This window comes from Mustela lutreola, chromosome 7, assembly GCF_030435805.1.
Source record: "Mustela lutreola isolate mMusLut2 chromosome 7, mMusLut2.pri, whole genome shotgun sequence".
Taxonomy (NCBI): Eukaryota; Metazoa; Chordata; class Mammalia; order Carnivora; family Mustelidae; genus Mustela; species Mustela lutreola.
The window spans coordinates 63,725,171-63,743,155 of NC_081296.1; the positions used below are offsets into that span (position 1 = coordinate 63,725,171).

A 17,985-nucleotide genomic window follows, 5' to 3' on the forward strand; every position below is an offset into this window, starting at 1 on the left:
GCTTGTGGAACTCTCTTTTACCCAGTGTATCCGTCTCAGAACTTTCCTCTTTTTCTGAGTACCATCACCAAGAAAACAAAACTACCCGAAATGATAAAACTCCGTGGCTTGCCTGTTGCGGCCAACGATTTCCAGCTCCAGACCCCAGGCTCTTCTCGCTCCCCCTCCCCTTCTCGCTGGTCCTTTCCTGCTATCTCCCTTGCCATAACTCAACCAACCCAACAGAACCAGTCAGTTTTAAATTTCAGTTGGGACCTTCGTGACCTGTTAATGAATCTACAGAGAGGAGAAAAACTCACAGTGTTGAGTTATGCCTGGTGTTGTGAGCTGACTTGGAGTCAGAAATGCTTGAAGCGTTAACGTAATTGCAAGAATGTGAAAAATGAAGCGCTGGGCTCCTGAGCAAAGTGAAAGGTCAAAGCGAGCCTCACACACAACAAGTCTTTGGAAGATAGCCTCATTAGACCATTAAGCCTGCTTCTCTTTTCCTCCCTCTTTTGTCCAATGTTGAGGGTGTTTTGTTTTTATTAATAGATACCTTTCACCCTTTGTGTTATAGCAGTTAGACGTAGTAAGGAAGGTGGGCTCATCCAAAGCTTTCCAGATTTAAGAACCCCGAGAAGTCCATCGCCATGATGGGGAACCACAATTAAGCCATGGCTGTGCAGATCCACAGATTGGGGTACACGCCATCCCCAAAATGCCTTCCACTTTGGTTTTCTTAGGTATAGCCTAACTGGTCTCATAAAGACAGTAGATAAACCTCAATACGTCCAATTCAAAAGTTCTTCCACAATTTACCACCCAACAGTTTTCACTTCTGTATCAGTTGCAAATAATCCAGATTCTAGTTTGGACTTACTCACCGTTAATGGCATCATAGAAGAGAAGTTTCTTTCTATACTCTTCTAGGATACTAGTAATCCAAAACCCGTGGCCAGAAACTTGGATTCAAGGCACTCACCCTACATCAACCACCCTCTTTTGAATGGCATAGACGGCTAGAGCTCAAGCTGTCAAACTGTCCTCCACATGGAAGACTGTCTAATGCTTTAATATTGTGGCCATAAACACAGTCATAATAGAGATGAAATAGACCTAGGAGATCAGACACCATCTAACGTAAAATATTAAAAAGTAAAATCTATACACTTTCCTGGCCCACATTCAGTAATGTATCTTCCTTTAAATTATGATTTAACTATAGAAGAGTCATCCCTACTAATGTGTAATTGCTCTCTGCGCAATAGGTGAGTTTTAAATGGTAAAATTTATTCTAAATTACCCTAGGCTTCCTTGACATCTGCAGTTGATGTCCCCCTTGCCCTCAGATTATTCTAAGTTTTAGGGCTTGTGACAAAAGTCACCAAGTCAGCCGAAAAGAAATGGGGACAAATAATCCAGGAACTTCAAAATCCATCTTCCCAAGATAAAATCCCATATAAAATCTACACAGTACTTCTAGAGCTCGTAAGAAAACACTTGGGTATTTTATGTGCTTATAGAGGCATCCTTGCTTGATGACAGAGAACTCCGACAGTTGATACTACAACCAGAATATCCCGCTTACAGAATCATTCAAACTAGTGCATGATGGCGGCAAAGTAAGCCTGTCACTCCATTTACTCACACGCAGAAGTAAAGTGTAGATAACCAAATTTGTAAAAGAATTGGCAGAACTAATCAATTGTTATTGTAATGTCTACTTAAAGATTAGACGTCTCACTTCAACTTTTTTTTTTTTTTAAGTAATGTTAAGTTCAGAGGAAATACATCAAATACATCATAGCTCTCTAACCTGCCACTCTCCTGTTGACAGGGAGGTAGATGTACTGAGATCATAAAATACTGGAGTTATTTTAGTTGTGTCTACTTTGTACAAGGAAAATGCTTGACCCTTTACCTTGTTCACTGCTGTTGTCTCCACTCTGCGAAGCATGGCCCCCACTGGAGGGCCCTGGGGTGCCTGCTGAGTGGGTAGAGGTTGCGTCATCATGATCTCGCCAAGAAGCAGGATTCTGATGTCAGGGTGCCAAGATATTTTTCCACAGTTACCATTTCAGCCGTAAGTGAGGAGCCAAGATGAAAGGTGCAGAGGGAGACAAAAAATGTATACATATGAGTATTTGTGGAAGGAGGCATCTTTAGATTTCATACTATGGAATGTTGTCTTGTCAGCAATAGGTACCAAAAGTAAGAACTTTTAGAATCTTGATGAGGTGATGATTAGTTACATTACTGTGTACATGTGTTTAAACTCATTGAAACAGATGCTTCAAAGGGGAGCATTTCATTACACACAAATTATACCTCAATAAAGTTAATCCTTAAAGTTAGGAAAATACAAATCTAGAAGTCATTTCTACTCTTGGTGTCCTAACGGGGGCACACTCTTCCAAGAATGAGGCCAATAGTCTTGGAGGCTAATTACAGAACATCTCCAAAACTCAACTGACTCCCTTAAAAAAACAAAAAACAAAACCCCACAGATTCAAGAAAGTACAGGGCAACCCCTTGGATCTTTCAGATGCATTGAACTAAACCAACCTGAATGATCTCTGAAAATTACCAACTGATTATACCCCCAACAGATACAGTGATATTAACCAACAAAATGAAACAACTATGAACCGTCAGCCAGCTGGACGTAAACTTCCACATGAGCTCCATGGAAGCTTTAAATTCACAGGGCAGTGCTTCTTTCCTGGAAGTATGACTTGTTCCAGAGGGTATGCGAGGCAAACGGAGAAATTATAGCTCATGCTACTTTGCTGAGTGTATTCTTCTCCTGTTCCTCCTCCCCTTTCCTGATCATTCCCAATCCCCTGCTGTTGCTTAAAGGAAAACAGGAATTCTAATGTACAGGAAGGACTTTATCAGCACCACATGAAGGCAGGCAAGAGATGGAATTTCCTCTGGCAGAAACGGAGAGTAGGAACAGCACACGAAGCAGGCCAGCCTTAAGGCCAGAGGCGTACACTTGTCACTTGCATGTGATGACTTCAACTAAGGCCCGAAGATCTCCTGGCAAGCCAATTCTTATTGGGGGGGGGGGGGGGAGATTCTTTGGGGGCAGAATAAAACAACATCAATCTCTCAAAGTCCGCAATTTTTTCTCACAAGAATTGGTAAATAAGGATTCAGACATTCCTATGGGCAGCATGCAAACATCTTGACCATCTGAAAGCAATCTTGCCATGTTGTCATTGTATATAGTATATCCAGAAAAAAAAATCAGTCTATCATTTTCTTCTACATCAACTTTAACGTATATATAGAATATAAAATATTATCAAAATAGAATCAAGAAACCATGATGAGACAAAATAAGGGACTATTCTTAATTGGAACAACAACAACAACAACAACAAACTTTTTTTTTTTTTTCCCCTCTGCAGGCCCACTACAAACTGACTACAAATTAATTGTTAGCATTTTTGAGAGATGACGAAATGACCCAAAGCTCTATAGATCAGGAATAACTGTATCAAATCATGCTACTGGCACAGCTATCAGGCTAGCAACAGATTTCCAAGTGAACACCTGAAGCACAAATCTTGGGAGTCTAAACACAGCACAGGTTTAGATCTCTAGAGGTTATGTTTTAGAAAGGAGATTAGGGAATGGAGTCGAATAAAATGAAAATCAAGGTTCTGTGCTGCCTGTATTAAGACAAAGTCATGCCTGTGATTTCTCTTTTTATCAAAGTTAGAAACCACTCCAAGAGTTTCAAGCTAAAGGCAAACAGAATACAGGGGCTCTTCAAGCTTTGCAGTCTCCTCGGGTCAGCTGTTTGCCGGATGGTAATCAGATAAAGAGCTAGAAGAATTACGTGGAAAAAAAAAGAAAGAAAGAAAGAAAGAAAGAAAGAAAGAAAGAAAGAAAGAAAGAAAGAAACAATAGCATGGCATGAGTTTAGTCCTACAACAACACTGGCTAGAGCCTTCTTTTAGAAAATGAAATAACTGAACCACATTCACCTAGTTAAACTTCTCCGTGTATACAGCGAGTGATGTTAATTTTATGCACTGCAGACTTTTTATTAAGCAGGCTGCTATAAAAGCTCCTTACCCCTCATGAAAATTACAATAATTAACCACTAACATCTCAACTATGTTTTAAGGTAAATGTCATCCAACAACTATTATATCATCATTCAAATGAAGCAAGTCTTTCTGTTTGGGCCCTAGAGTGACTTGGAGTGACTGCTCGAAAGGACTTCCCCTACTGAAAATACTGGTTGGTCCCCCTCAGTCAAACCTGTGCTGAATTTTTAAAAGACAGACCTCATTCATTTACAATTCAGTGTAGTTCTTCCAGTGGTTTTCTGGAGGGGGTGTTTTCTCAAGTAAAGGGGTGGGAAATAAGCCACATAAGCCAATTTTACTTTAAAAGCAGCTGATTGCTCTAAGTGAGTTGGATCTTCGGTTTTCAGCCCAGTTCTTCAACTTGTTCATGTTCACTATTTAACATGCCATGCCCCCGTCTCCTCTCTTTTCTCCTCCACATCTTCAAGAATACTAGCCCCAACAAGTGTCATGAGATGTTTATTTCTGTAGAGTGTCTCAAGTATTATAACCTTGTTGGAGAGACTGACACAGACTAAGGAGAAACTACGGCATTCCTCTGACTCGAAAGTAGGAAAGTAGGAAAAACACAGCCTTCAGGGCTGTGAGGTTATCCCAAAGTTACCCCAAAGTTCCTATCCAGCTACACCATGGTGACTTGATCACATACAAAGACAAACGTTGATAATCTGGTCAATAAGGAATTGCTACCTTTGTGGCCATAAAAAATTGCAACCTCCACAGATAGATAAAATATAATCCTTTACTCATAACACTGTTTTTGTTTTTTTTTTTTTCCTGAGACTGAAATATTTGTTTGTATCACAACCTCTTTCTTTCTTTTTTTTTCTCCCCCTCCCTAGATAGTTTCCAAGTTTACATCCTTCAAGAACAACTGCCTGGCTTTCTGCCAAATCATATGCAGAAGTTTAGAGAATCTTGAAACCAAAGTGGCATATGAAAGCATGTACAACACATGATGTAAGTAGAAAATAAAGAGAATGCTCTCTGAGTGCACGTGCGTGTTCGAGCACACAGGTAGACCCATTGCACTGTACGTGTCCTGTGCTTCAACCCAAGTATCCTGAAGACACCCGAGGGCAAGGAAGGAACATGTTTCTATTCCCAGTGGCTTTAATAATTGGGAGTCAAATAGGGTACTCTTCTTGCTCTTACGTAATTGCGTTAAAGAGCAGTGTTAGCAGGAGAAAAGCAGTGAATACTGAGTGGAACACAATAGAAGGAGATGGAAAATAGATACAAGAAGCTAGGTCTCCAGGGGCAGTATTTTCTATTTGCTGGGCTACAGACTCACAGCTGATAATGCAAGTTGTAATTAATATAAAAGCATGAGACAAGATGGGGAGAGCTTGTCGTAGCGAGGCCACAGGAGATCATTCTGTTACTCTCCTCTATTTCTCATTTACACAGAGCTTTCCCTAGAAAACACAATTCTGCCTGTGTTTTCTCCCATGGAAAAAAAAAAAAAAAAAAGATTTAGCACCATCATTGAATTTTGCTAAATCTGGAAAAGAGCACAGATAGGAACGGAGTCACTGGGCATAGGAAGCAAAACATTTGCAGGCCTCTTTTGTTGAGGTTGCAGATATGGTGAAAATTGTAACATTTTACACCCCTATGGCACTTCTGTGGAGACCTGCTCACAGGAAAATACTTAGTAAGTCCTGGTGAATTGGTGGTATTGCCCTGTGTAAGTGATTCCACAAAGCTCATGGTTCTCCCATTGCAAAAAGACAATGGAGTAAAATGTAGAAGTGTTTCTAAATAAATGCAAAACTGAGAAGGGAAGTGAAATGTATTAGGATTCAAGGAGGAAAGCAAAAGCCATACTACACACCAGTGCTATCTAAAATGATCCGAGACTTATCTTAGACCCCAAGTGAAAATGGATGTAGGATAGGAGAGAGAGCATTAGGTTCGAATTAAGACACGAGGGTGCCACCCCTAACAGATCATGTGTCCTTGAGCAAGGGATGCACTTCATTTCCTTGGGACTTGCTTCCTCCGTCTCTTTAAAATTAAAAACTTAGGCAAGATAATCCCTAAGGACACGTCTACTTCTTATTTCTATAATTAAAAAAAGAAAAACTTTAAAATAAGTATTTGATTTTCTAGAAACTACACAACTAACACGTAATATATAACACAAAGCCAAAATTTTTATATGAACTTAAACAATACAGTAGACTAATTCAGACCCTGTGCTTGCAGGTAGAAAGCTACAGTAAACATATATAAAGATATTTCAACCAGCAAAGGAAGCATATAAGACTAATTTGACTCAATATGCTTAAACAACAAAGGTAAGATATGCTTGCATCACTACACATAGTTAATGTGTAACATATTTCCTATGACCGTATGATGTTTTAGTTCCCAATTAACACTTTGCAGAAAATATTTTTTTTAAAATAAGGTGAGGACAACTATCATGAGGTATTCAAGCCTACAAAAGTTAAAAATGTTAATAGTATGGTTTGAAAAAAATGTTGGAATTTCAACTTCATTATTCTAAAGTTGACATAAGAACTCAGGAGAACCATGCATGCTTTCAGAACATGGACTCACTCTTTAAAAATGTAAATAGAGCTGGGGTCTTTCCCTCATCTCCCCGCTTCTACCCTCTGTTTTGCTTTGGGAATTAATACGTGAGTAACTCTCAAAGAAGTGGCAAGTACTCTTTGCAAATTCTAAAAATGAATTCCAAGATTTAAAAAAAAAAAAAGGATTCCTCTACTTAACTTTTAGAAAAAATAGAAATTTCTTGTTTTGTTGGTATACCATCATATTAGAAAATGTCTCCTATAACTCTGAATTGTGTTAGGATATTCATCAAACATTCATTCTGGAAAAAAAAAATGGGAAATCCATTTTTAAAGTATCAAAATTCTAATCTGATAGTGAATGTCAGTGGTGGTCAAGTGTGTGTTTGACTTCATCTCACGACAGTTACACTGAAAACATACTTCAGCCGCACACCCAAAGTGATTTAAATAATATAATTATTTTGAGTGGGAAATTGACAGCGGAGCTATCAACGTCCAGAAGCTACACAACAATAACGACAGAAAACCCATGACCCCCACCATGCTGAATTGGTGGAAGAACTCAGAGGCAGAACTTTCCTGGAATGGAGACACTGGATAAGACACCACAAGGTCTAGAACTTAAGAAATTATCTGATAAAATAAATCATGTGTATTATTAATATTATTATCAAATCCCATTATTTCCCCCTTGATATCCTATAGGCCAATCACTTAAACCTATCCCTCTCCTCGCTGCCTAATCCCTGCTGACTTTCCAGGTACTAATAGATTTTACCTCTAGACACTTGCCTGTATTCTGTCAGGGACAAGGTTCTTAACCCATTTTTAGAAGCTGTATACAGGTAAATAAACTTGACATTTCAGAGATGGAAAAGAAAACAGCAGTGTATCTTTAGCTAAATTACAGCTTTCAACATAGAAATTAGAATATTCTTTTCTTTTATTAATCATATTATCAGAGCCAGTCAATTTTAAGTCACCTGTCATTAACTATTAAGAGATAAAGTTGTATTTTCTTCCTTATACTTAATTCATCCAAAAAATTAATAAATGAGTTTCTTATGAACATTAATTAGAAATAATAATATAACTGTATGCACTTCAGACAAATAGAGCTTAGCTCAGAGAATGCCTTTCAAACAGATATATTTCATTTATCTAACATTGATCTAAAGATATGTGGTATCTTCACATGTAAAGATATATTTTATTTTTTTTCTGTACTAGACCTGAAATTATGTAAAGTAGCAAGTGTGGATATCACCTATCATTTAGAAATACTACAGACTAGGAAAAGCATGAATATTCCACAATAGTTTTCAAGTTGAAAGTTTTTTTTTAAAGAATTGGTTTCTTGACATGTTTATTTTAAACATAATAAATTTGAATGTCTGAGAAACTTAACATGAATTGCAGCTGGAAAATAGAGCTCTATTTCCTTTCACCATCTTATTTTCTTCTTTCCAATATTCCAAAGAATATTGTAATAGTTGTTTCCTACCTACAACAATTACTCTCATGTTTAATAAGAATATAAAAGAAACTGTATTATAATATAAAAATGTAAGCATTCATTATGAATTTACTAAAAACAACAAAATAGGGGCCAGTGTTGCACATTTTATTTTCTATTTAATTGCAAACTTCCTTTTATCCTCATACCCATCAGGTAAATGTCGATAATAAATGAACTAGTTTAGTATCTTGAATGAATGTAACGTAGGAAAGGTTAGGATACCCTGGTTGTCTTTTAACAATGTTACATCAGATTATTTACATAAAATTACAGAATGTGAAATCAGCGTGACAACAGCCTGATTTACTGTGTAATAGTATATAAAACTCATTCTTAAAAGCCTGCCAAAAATACTTGCTTTCAAGATATTTGTAGCCATTACTTTCATTCAGTTTTATTTTCAAATTTTTCAATAAGAAAATAGAAGTCTATTTTGGCACCTAATATTTTGCTCCTGACGCTTTTCTCCCTGCTTTCCACCATGCAAAATTACACTTATTCTTTCTTTTCTCTCTTTCACTCTCTCTCCCCTTGCCCAAGCCTTCCTTAAACACACACACACACACTCACACACACACACACACACACACACAGTGCAGCTTGATACCACTTAATAAGTATAGAGGTGTATGTGTTTTGGGGGTGTCAAACAGCTGTCACAAACTGTCACCTCCACAAGAGAAACCTTGGCACACAACAAATTAAACTACACTTCTTTTTTAGCTGTCATTATTCATAGCCAATAAGTTGAAATGCTCTCGGCATTTCATGTGCAAATAAAACCATGAGGAAGCGCAGTAGATCAGAATAGTGGGCCAACAGATAAAACAGAGAAAACAACACGCTGTCTCAGGCCTTCTGAAGTGGCTCATCATCACCCCTGCACCAGCGTGCACCAAATGAGATCCAGCCTGGGGCAATGTATTAAATATGCATATCAAAGCAAACGAAAAAATAAACCTGGAGATTCAAATTGGACACATTTACATGCTGAAAATGTCCCACTCATACCACTTCACAGGTAGTAGTAGTTGTGGGGTATTTTCTCCTTTTTTGGTGAGTGGGGGGGGCGGTGTGGGAATGGAGGGTGGACTTGCAGAAGAGGCAGACACACGAGAGAATTCACTTTGTAGGGGGATGCTTGGAAAGGAATATAATCAATGCACCTATGATATAGAAATAGCAAAAATGGTGAAAACTCTGCAAGGTTTTCTCTCCCCTCCTGCATAAAATTCAAGTCTGAAGCAAATCTCGCCATTTCCCACTCGGTGTGCTGGTGGAACAAATTATTACTTCCTTTCAAAACAAATAGCAGGGGGCTAAAGTAAAAATGTTATAGTTCAGAACTCTAGGAAATAAAAGGCTTTAAATTATGATGCCCAATGAGGTGGCAAGCCCTCATGGGTTCAAAATAAATCAGTTGTCATCTTTACTTGATTGGGGGCCTGAAAGAGGAGCAACAAATGTTACAGTTGACTCTTTTATCCAAAGATGATGATTGTTCAATTATTAAAGTGCTATCCTCTTAGGTACCACTTCCTTTTTGAGTATAATTTAAATATTACAATAGTTTCATAAATGGGCACTATCGGCCAATACTCTAGAGAGCCTAGTTTATCTTATCTCTTCCCTGCAAACACCGGCATGTTCTAGTTCCATACATCCACTTGAAAAACAGTTTCCAAGAAACTATTCTAGAAAACCAAGTAATCGAGACCCTTGGAAATGTCATGAGAAACGTTTTTGGCTGCAGATAACTGTGAACTTCTCATCCTACACACCGTGGAACTAGATTCCTTCTCATCCCCCCCAACATTGCAGGTTGCATTGGAATTGGGAAACAGGAAGCAGTGAAAATAAACAAATAAATTACGACAACAACAACAATCTCTAAGGGACTGTCATGCCTTGTGGACCACCACCACGTATCATATAGCCACATATCAGCAAGTAAACTTTCCATAGCTGCTTTCTGCATCCTTATGATTTTAGTGAACACACTCAAATACAAAAGAGCCCCTCAAAGTTCACCCCATCATGAAGGAAAAAGCCAAGAGTAAAGATAGCAGTAGGAGCTTTCAATGCTATAGTATTTATTCTGTCTCAGAACTAGACAACCAGGAGCACTGATGTTTTCTTTCTTTTTTTTTTTTAAAAAACTTTTATTCTCAGGCTAGCTTTCCATACAGGACAAAGGCTCATAATTAAAATGTATGACTGGATATTTTCAAAACTTTTTTTTTTTTTTTTTTTTTTTTGAGGGTGGAGGAAGATAACCTCACAGAAGGTTTATTCTCAAGATATCTCAACCCATTCCTCTTAACACTTAGGAATGGCGGGGGGAGGTGGTACAGGTTGCCTTCCAGCCTCAAAGCCTGTTTAACTCCACGAAATGTTAAGTTAATCTTTCAGCCAACAAGTTATTAGACTATAGCCTATATCACTTAAGTTGTAAGCTCAACTGAATATAATCTATGTCCCCCACCCCCGGCTTGGGTTCCTATAAATAAACTGCTGTTCACACCCACTCTTTAACCTTGCCACTCCTGCCTTTCCTACCAGCTGCAATCTTTCTTCCCTTTGCTTCTTTTTCAAATTTTCAGTCTCACTACATATGCTTTTTTTTTCTTCCTTTTCTTTCTTTCTTTTCTTTTCTTTTTTGTTTTTTTTAAACATCAGACTCCCTAAATCGGTTCCAAAATAGGATTAAAAACAGAGAATAGAAGAAATCTCCCATCCTGGCCTGACATACACAGTCACTCCTTACTATACTGTGACTCCATTCAACAACTGTTTAAGTGTTAAAATTCAACCACGAACCTATGGTTACTCAATCGCGATTCCCTTCAGCTTTCTGTAATACATTGTTAATAATTGTTTCATCAAAGTTACTGTCTTTTATTATGAAGATGCTTCAGGCACTTGGCAATAAGTCCATATACTGACAATAAGTTTCTATAGAGCAAGAGCTCGGAGAATTGTAATGTGTTCACTCCTTCTGTTATTTCTAATGCAATGTAAGATTGCCAATAATTCTCCGGACTGTCATCTCTGTGAGAGACTGGGAAATCAGCCCTCCTCCCTGGTTCCTCTTGTCCTTCAGTTCTCTCTCTCCCCCACCCTGTCCTGCTAGCTGACTTGTCTCTCTGTCCTGGCTGCACTGATTACACAGAGTTGAGGAAGCAGAAAAGGCAGCAGTCACCATATCAAACAGACAATTTGCTAACACTCCAGCCACCAAATCCAGGAAACTTTACACATTAAGAGCACAAATCACTCTATCAACTCCCTGGTTTCTTTGGTTCTCCACATAAATAAGGAAAGGGGCCAGGAAAGGGCAAACGAAGATGAAGGCTATGGCAGAGGTAGTGAGAAAGGGAGAAAAGAGTCCCAAAGAGACTAGGTCATTTAAAAGAAAACTAAGTTTAAGCTTAGCTAAATGTTACAACAAGTTTTTTTTATTTTTATTTTTTTTTAAATGCTTTACCCAGTGGTCTCAAAAGAATGCGAAAGGGCTCTCAGACTTACATGGTCAGCGAGATTTGTAGAGGATCCTGAAAGTTCTTCGTGATCTGACTTGGAGCTGCCGTCTCTTTCATCAATGACAAGGTCGATGGGCATTTTCCCCTTCAAACAGCTAATGTACCGATGGCAGAAGTTATCACACAGTTCGTGGACCTAAAAGGAGGGTCATGGTGGAGGGTTCAGCTCATATTGTTGTTGTTATTGTTTTGTTTCATTTTTAAAGGGGAAAAAAATCAGGTTGCAAGGTTACATTTGGAAAGAGCAACAGTGCAATGTCTTCCAAACTAACTCTAATTAATGGGTGTAATACTTGAAGGCAAGGAAACAATAGAGCAATTGTTGCAGCAGATATTATTCTCCAGAGACTTCCCTGAGCAACAAGTTACAATAAAGAGGGAAGAAACAGGACTGGAAATAACTGGGCTCAGACTGGGAGTCCAAGGGGGAAAATCCGATTTGATGATAACATCACAATGTTAGAATGCTGGAACTGGGAATAGCATTGGCATTTGCGATTCAATAAGCTAAGAGTTTTGCACGTTTCCAGGGGACAGTGATTGAGCTACAGAGCAATGTAAAGACACCCCAGCGAGGAAGATTCCCTCTGCCTGCACCTAACACTTGCTCTGGTCTGAGGGTGAGCTAAGCTAATAGAGACGCAAGCAGGCTGATTGTCCAGTAATACAAATGGTTTGCTGCATTTCAGAATAATCCTGAATGCCTAGGGGGAAAGGCGGGAGGGGGTGAGGTAGGGAAGCAGGAAGGGCTATCCTGATTCACCCATCCTCTGAGCTCTTGGGTCGAGCAGCAATTTGAAGGACGGACTTGGTAACAAGTTGCTCATAACCTCCAGGGGTTCAATCCCTCAGACTGGAGGCTTGTTAAAGACATCCCTGCTCAACTAAGAAAGGAAAGCGGCTAAATCAAAGTGAGGAGTGTCACTCTCTGCTTACCTTTTCTAACTCCAAAAGATGAAACCTTAGTACTTGTATTGCTTGTATCATCTGAAAGAAAAGTTTAGAGTGTGGAGTTAAGGCTCTGTGACTCAGAAGTCCTGAGTTGGGGGCGGGGGGAGTGAGGGAATTGAGCTGGGGATGGGGGAAGAAGCAGGCAAGTGGCCAGGCAAAACCCACACATCAAGAAATCGTCAGAAAAACCAAGTGATTACTGATCATCTCTGCCTCATTGGCCACGGGGTAGGAATCTGACTCAACCTGAGCCGAAGCATCTAATATCTTTGCCCCCTGTGTTCACTGAGCTATTCGTGAGGACTGCTTTCCTAGGTCCAGGCCTTCTTTCTCCGCCTGAGTGTTTAACCGTCCCCTCTCAAGACCTCAAGCCAAATTTAAAAAAAAAAAAAAAAAAAAAAAAAAAAAAAATCAGCTTCTTCGGAGAGAAAGCTTTTTAGAACCGCAAACCCTGCGAAATCCGTCCTTACTGAAGAAGGAAATACTCCAGATGAATGGTGAAGCAAGGCCTTTGAAGGCGGATTTAAGTACTTTTAATATTGAAATTGTGCAAATTAGCAAAAGAATCGCACCTAAAAGTGGCCTGCGCCCGCGCGCCCCATACCCCCCCCCCCACGTTTCTCCGCCCGCCCTCCGCCGCTGCGCCAGCGGTTACTTCCTCCGGGTGAGCTGCCGGGGGCTCGGCTGCCTACCCAGGCAAATAGAGGAAATAACTCACTTCTCGCAGCCTCGCTCCCCCGGCCGAGACCAGGGACTCATCCCCTGCGCACTCTGGGCGCTGTGTCCCCGCCTGCTGCTCCCTGGCCTCCAATTTCCCTGACGTCGATCCCACCCCTCACCTTCCATCGCCCTTGCGGGGGCTCTAAGTTGTTCCCTCTTCCTCCCTGTCGTTCGTGAGCTTCAAAAGAGGCTCTGCTCCAACTCCCCGGAGCTCCAGGAGGAAAGTGGGTGCTTCTAGGTAAGGTGGGGTGGGGAGGAGGAGCACGCTGGGGAAAGGCAAGAAACGGTGTGGCTTACCAAATTGTCCAGCTCTGGATTTGAGGAAAAAAGTGGCTTTTCAGCGCGAACCTGTAAGAAGCAGGGACAGTCCACATGAATGACCACCTCACCTTAAAAGAAGAAAAACGCTGTCACGGACTAAACCGTGTGAGTGGGTATGGTGGAAGGGCAGTGGTGGAGAAGAGGAGAGGGGCTTTGGTAAAATACATGAAACAAACTAGTGCCTTAAATTAGTGGGTTCGGCTGAAAAAATGCTAGGGCCTTATACTACTGGCCCCATTAAGGGCCACCTGGAACTGCTAAGCTGTTGCTGGGAATTCAGGGCCGTTCTCTGGGACCGAGTCCCCCCTCAACCAGCCGTCTAAGGGGCTGTGACTCTCAGCCTCCCACACCTTAGCACCCCGCGTAGACTGACCCAAGAGGCGCCCAGCTTCCTTCCCTCCCGGGCACTCTCGGGTGCCTCACAGCCCCTGTCCCCAATACTTGTTCAAGTAGCTGCAGGCGGGAGAAAAGGCCAAGCCCCAGATTAGGAGTAGGTCAACTTTAATTCGAGGGTCGAGCCCCTGTATTCCTGGCTGGGGGGAAAAACAAACACCCATATTTATCTCCGCTTCCAATTCGCCTCCAGGCTCAGGGATGGGGAGGAGGCGAAGAGGGCGGACTGGGCCAGGGGAACAGATCGGGTGTCCCTGCCTTTTCCTCCTCTTTCATGTAAAGCTCGGAGGAAAGGGGAGGGGGAGTGAGGGTCTGCAGGAGGGTGAGTGGGTCAAGAAGGTTGGACCTGCTTGGCGAAGACCGCGATGTCCTCATTGAAGGAGTCGGAGGAGCAGACGTCCCCGCCGGCCACTCCGGGTTCCCGGGGAGTGCAGGTCGCCAGCTCGCACTTCTCAAAGACCAGAGCTAACAGAGGAAACAACGGGTGCCTAACGGGCAGCGCCACGCAGAAAACACACACACGGAGACGGGGTGCAGAGGGGAAGGAGCAAGAACTGTAATCAACAAGTTTGGAGGGTTCGAATTCCTTCTTTAATAAAACAGGCACGCATCACACTTTACAACCCTTCCTTAGCCAGCCGAGCCTGGGTCAGAAATAGAAAGGAAAAACGGCCTGGCCCTTTCCCTCAGCTCAGGAGTCCCTCAGATCTAGTCGGAGAAGCCCCTGGCCACTTCAGCCCGCCAAGTAAGAAAAGCCTCAGTTGGAAGTAATGAAACATCCAAGCAGCTCAGGCAGTCTGGAGCTGGGAGTTGATCCAGACCCAATCCCCACACTACAGAGGCCGCGGAACCAACCCCCGATACCCAGCCCTGACCTCTCAAGAAAGGAACGGTCTGTGAAATTTAAAAAAAAAAGAAGAAGAAGAAGAAGAAGAAGAAGAAGAAGAAGAAGAAAAAGAAAAGAAAAGAAAGAAAGAAAAAGAAAAAGCTTTAACACTCCATATTAAGGGTTACTTTGAAGGAGGCCGAAGGCTTCACCTATATATACACCCAAAGTGGTATTTCTTACACCTAAATCAGAGAGCGTGCTCTTCCAACCTTTTCACCCCCTCGCCTTATAAACTTGTTTGCTCGACTTCTAGTAAAGCCCATGTGCGGGGGCCAAAATAATAGGAATGCTAAACGCCCAAGAGCTTCCTTCCAAAGACCACATTTCTCCAGCAGGCAAAAATAAATAAATCGAGTGTTAAAACTTGGAAGTGTGCGTGCGCGTCTGCCCTTTGTGTTCCTCCGGGCGGCTTAGCTGCACCTCGGGATGCTTGCGGCCTCTGGCTTCAGGCTCAGTTGCTGGTTACCAACCGTCCCCTCCCCTCGGCAAACCGCCGCCTTCCCCACCTCCTCTCAACTGGGAGAGCACCAGCGGTACACTTTGGGACCAAGCACCTCCATCCCTCTCCGAGTTCCCTCAGAATATAAAATATGTGATTTCCAGCCATCTCCCTCACTCCTCCTAAGAGCAGCTCTGTGCAAGCAGCAGTCCCTTCCAGCCCGCTGCACTTCAAGGTCTACCCCTTTATTTACAGAGAATTAAGAAGTGGGTGATTAGGACTTCCTGGCCGACAGAAACAGCCCTGATTCCAGCTCAAGCTGCATTTAGTGACTCCCAGACTCTCGGTAGGAAACAAGAGGGGGAAAAAAACAAAACAAAACAAAAACAAAACAAAACAAAAAAAACCCCAAAGTTGCTCCTCATCTGCAGGAAACTTTCTCCTTCGTCAAGGCCTCTGTTAGGGGGCCTGGAAGGACCAATTCTGCGTCTTTTGGCCAGGAATCCCGTCCTTGGGGAGAAGGCCCTGGCAAGATTCTCAGTCACTCTGGGCTGTGGGGTCCGGAGTGACGGGGCCGTGGGGGTGGAGGAGGCTTTCTCTTTCGGGGACTTAAACTTAAGGCGAAGAAGAGCAGGCCCCCTTCTCTGTCCTTTCTGAGGCAAGCGGTTCCCACCCCCCTCCCCCGCAGAAATAACTCCCCACTTAGTCGACCATCCCCTCAACCCCCACAGAGACGAACACACACTCGCACTCACAAACAGTATGCTGGGTCGGGAGGAGGGGGGTTGGTTTACCCATAGATCGCGTCCTTGTCCCGCTTCAAGGCGTCGTTGACAGCGGATCCCATGCTGGCCGGCATGACATTGGGGTGCGGGGCGTGCGCGCCGTAGTGCTGCGTGGCGTGGAGCGGCGGCCCGTGGTTCAGGTGGTGAACCGGGGGGATCGGCCGCGGCGCATGAGGGTCTCCGTACATGGAAGCAGGCACCCCTACTCCGTCCATCCCGCCGTAATGGGGCAGCTCATCGTACTGTCGGAACCCGGCAAGGGGGAGGGGGCGCGGGAGGTGAGGGAGAGCCGAGGGGGAATAGAAAAAGAAGATAGGAGAAGAAAGCAAGGAGAGAAGTGGGAAAGGAATAGAGGTGGGGGGGGGCAGGGGAGAAAGACGAAGGGAAGAGGGGGCAGGCAGGAGAGGGGGGGGGAGAAATAAAAACAAAGTCAGAAAGGAAAAAAGTACCGAGCACGAGTTGAACACACAGAAACCAAACCAGCCGAAACAACGAGTTGAAAGTTGCGGGGGGAAATGTTTTTAAATTTTAAAATGAAAAAGTATGAACCAAGAGCAGCGTTTAGAGTAGGGAGAGGGGGCAGTGAGGCCAGGGACTGAGGGGGCTCCGGGAGGTCCCGCTCGGGCCGGAGGCAGCAAGAACCATAGCGAGCCAACCGAGGGAGAAGTGGAGTTAGTGTGAGGAGGAAGCCCCGGATCCCACCCCTCACCCCCCTTCGCCTCCTCCCGAAGATCCAATAAATCAAAAGGCGAAATGAAACAAAATAAAGAGAAGAAAAACGCTAATAATCAGGAGGAGAACGCCGAGGAAGAGGGAAGACTGGGGCCAGTGCCTCCCCGGGGGCAGGGAGCGGAGGGGAGGGGGGAATAACGTGAAAGTTACCAGAAACATTATTTAGCAGCGGATTCCCTGCGTCCTTGTCAATTTCAGAGACAAAACAAGCAGCCCAGGCTAGTCTAGGCGGCGGCGCAGCGGCTGCGGCAGCGCGGCCCCAGCGGCGGCCCCGGCGGCGGCGGCGGCTCCTACGCAGCCCGTGCCCGCCCCGAGCCGCGGGAGCAGCGGCGGCAGCGGCGCAGCAGCGGCAGCGGCGGCAGCAGGAGAACCGGGGGAATCGCGCTGCTGGGGTAAAAGCTGGAGCGAGGCGAAAGCGTGTAACAATTGCACACGCACACACACACCACTCACACGCACTCGCCGCCCGCCCGCTCGCACAGCGCTGGAACACGCGCGCCCAGACACGCACACACGCACGCACACACACACTCGCACACACGCAGAGGCACGGGGGGGAAAAGCCGATGAATAATTTTGCTGCTATTTTTTAAAATACTGGCCGCCATCATCAAGCAGCGAGCTGCAGCAGCGTTGAAGGGAGAGGAGGCATCGGGACAGGCCCCTCTTAGGAGAGGATTTATATCTAGGTAAGTGTTGGAGATTTAAACCTACCCTTTGCGCCATCAGTCTGCGCTCCAATAAACTCCTGGATGTGTCGTATATTTAATATCCCAGTCCGGATAAGAAAGTGATCTAGGCTGAAGATTCCTTTTTTTTTTTTTTTTTTTCCAAACCAAAAAGACTTCTCCCAATTCTCCAATATGTTATTTTTAGGGGGGAAAAAAAAAGCCCAGGCAAGACAACGAAGAGTTTTTTTTTTTTTCCTGTGATATTTCTTCTTTTTCTCTTTTTTCCTCTTCTTCCTCCTCCTCCTGATCTTCCTCCTCCTCCTCCACCTCCTCCTCCTCCCCCCTCCCCTCCTCCTCCTTTTCGGTCCTCCTTTCCCCCTCTTTCTCTT

General features: G+C 43.3%; 1 protein-coding gene across 9 annotated transcripts in view; it reads right to left on the reverse strand.

Annotated features, from left to right (window-relative positions):
* The window catches only part of MEIS2 (Meis homeobox 2), a 208,580-nt gene extending 190,681 nt beyond the window's left edge, over positions 1–17,899 (reverse strand). For 4 of the 9 annotated variants that reach the window (XM_059181115.1, XM_059181113.1, XM_059181119.1 and 1 more), the window contains exons 1-7: positions 17,640–17,899; positions 16,203–16,435; positions 14,427–14,568; positions 13,664–13,714; positions 12,632–12,682; positions 11,682–11,831; positions 1,904–2,018 (exon numbers count right to left, since the gene is read on the reverse strand). In XM_059181115.1, coding sequence (XP_059037098.1) covers positions 1,904–2,018; positions 11,682–11,831; positions 12,632–12,682; positions 13,664–13,714; positions 14,427–14,568; positions 16,203–16,435; positions 17,640–17,651 — 754 coding nt within the window. In that variant the 5' untranslated portion in view covers positions 17,652–17,899. Of the gene's footprint in view, positions 1–1,903; positions 2,019–11,681; positions 11,832–12,631; positions 12,683–13,663; positions 13,715–14,426; positions 14,569–16,202; positions 16,436–17,075; positions 17,196–17,378; positions 17,415–17,639 lie in introns of those variants that run through there. The other 5 variants (XM_059181114.1, XM_059181120.1, XM_059181118.1 and 2 more) reach the window with 3 other exon arrangements.
* Positions 17,900–17,985: the final 86 nt, after the last annotated feature.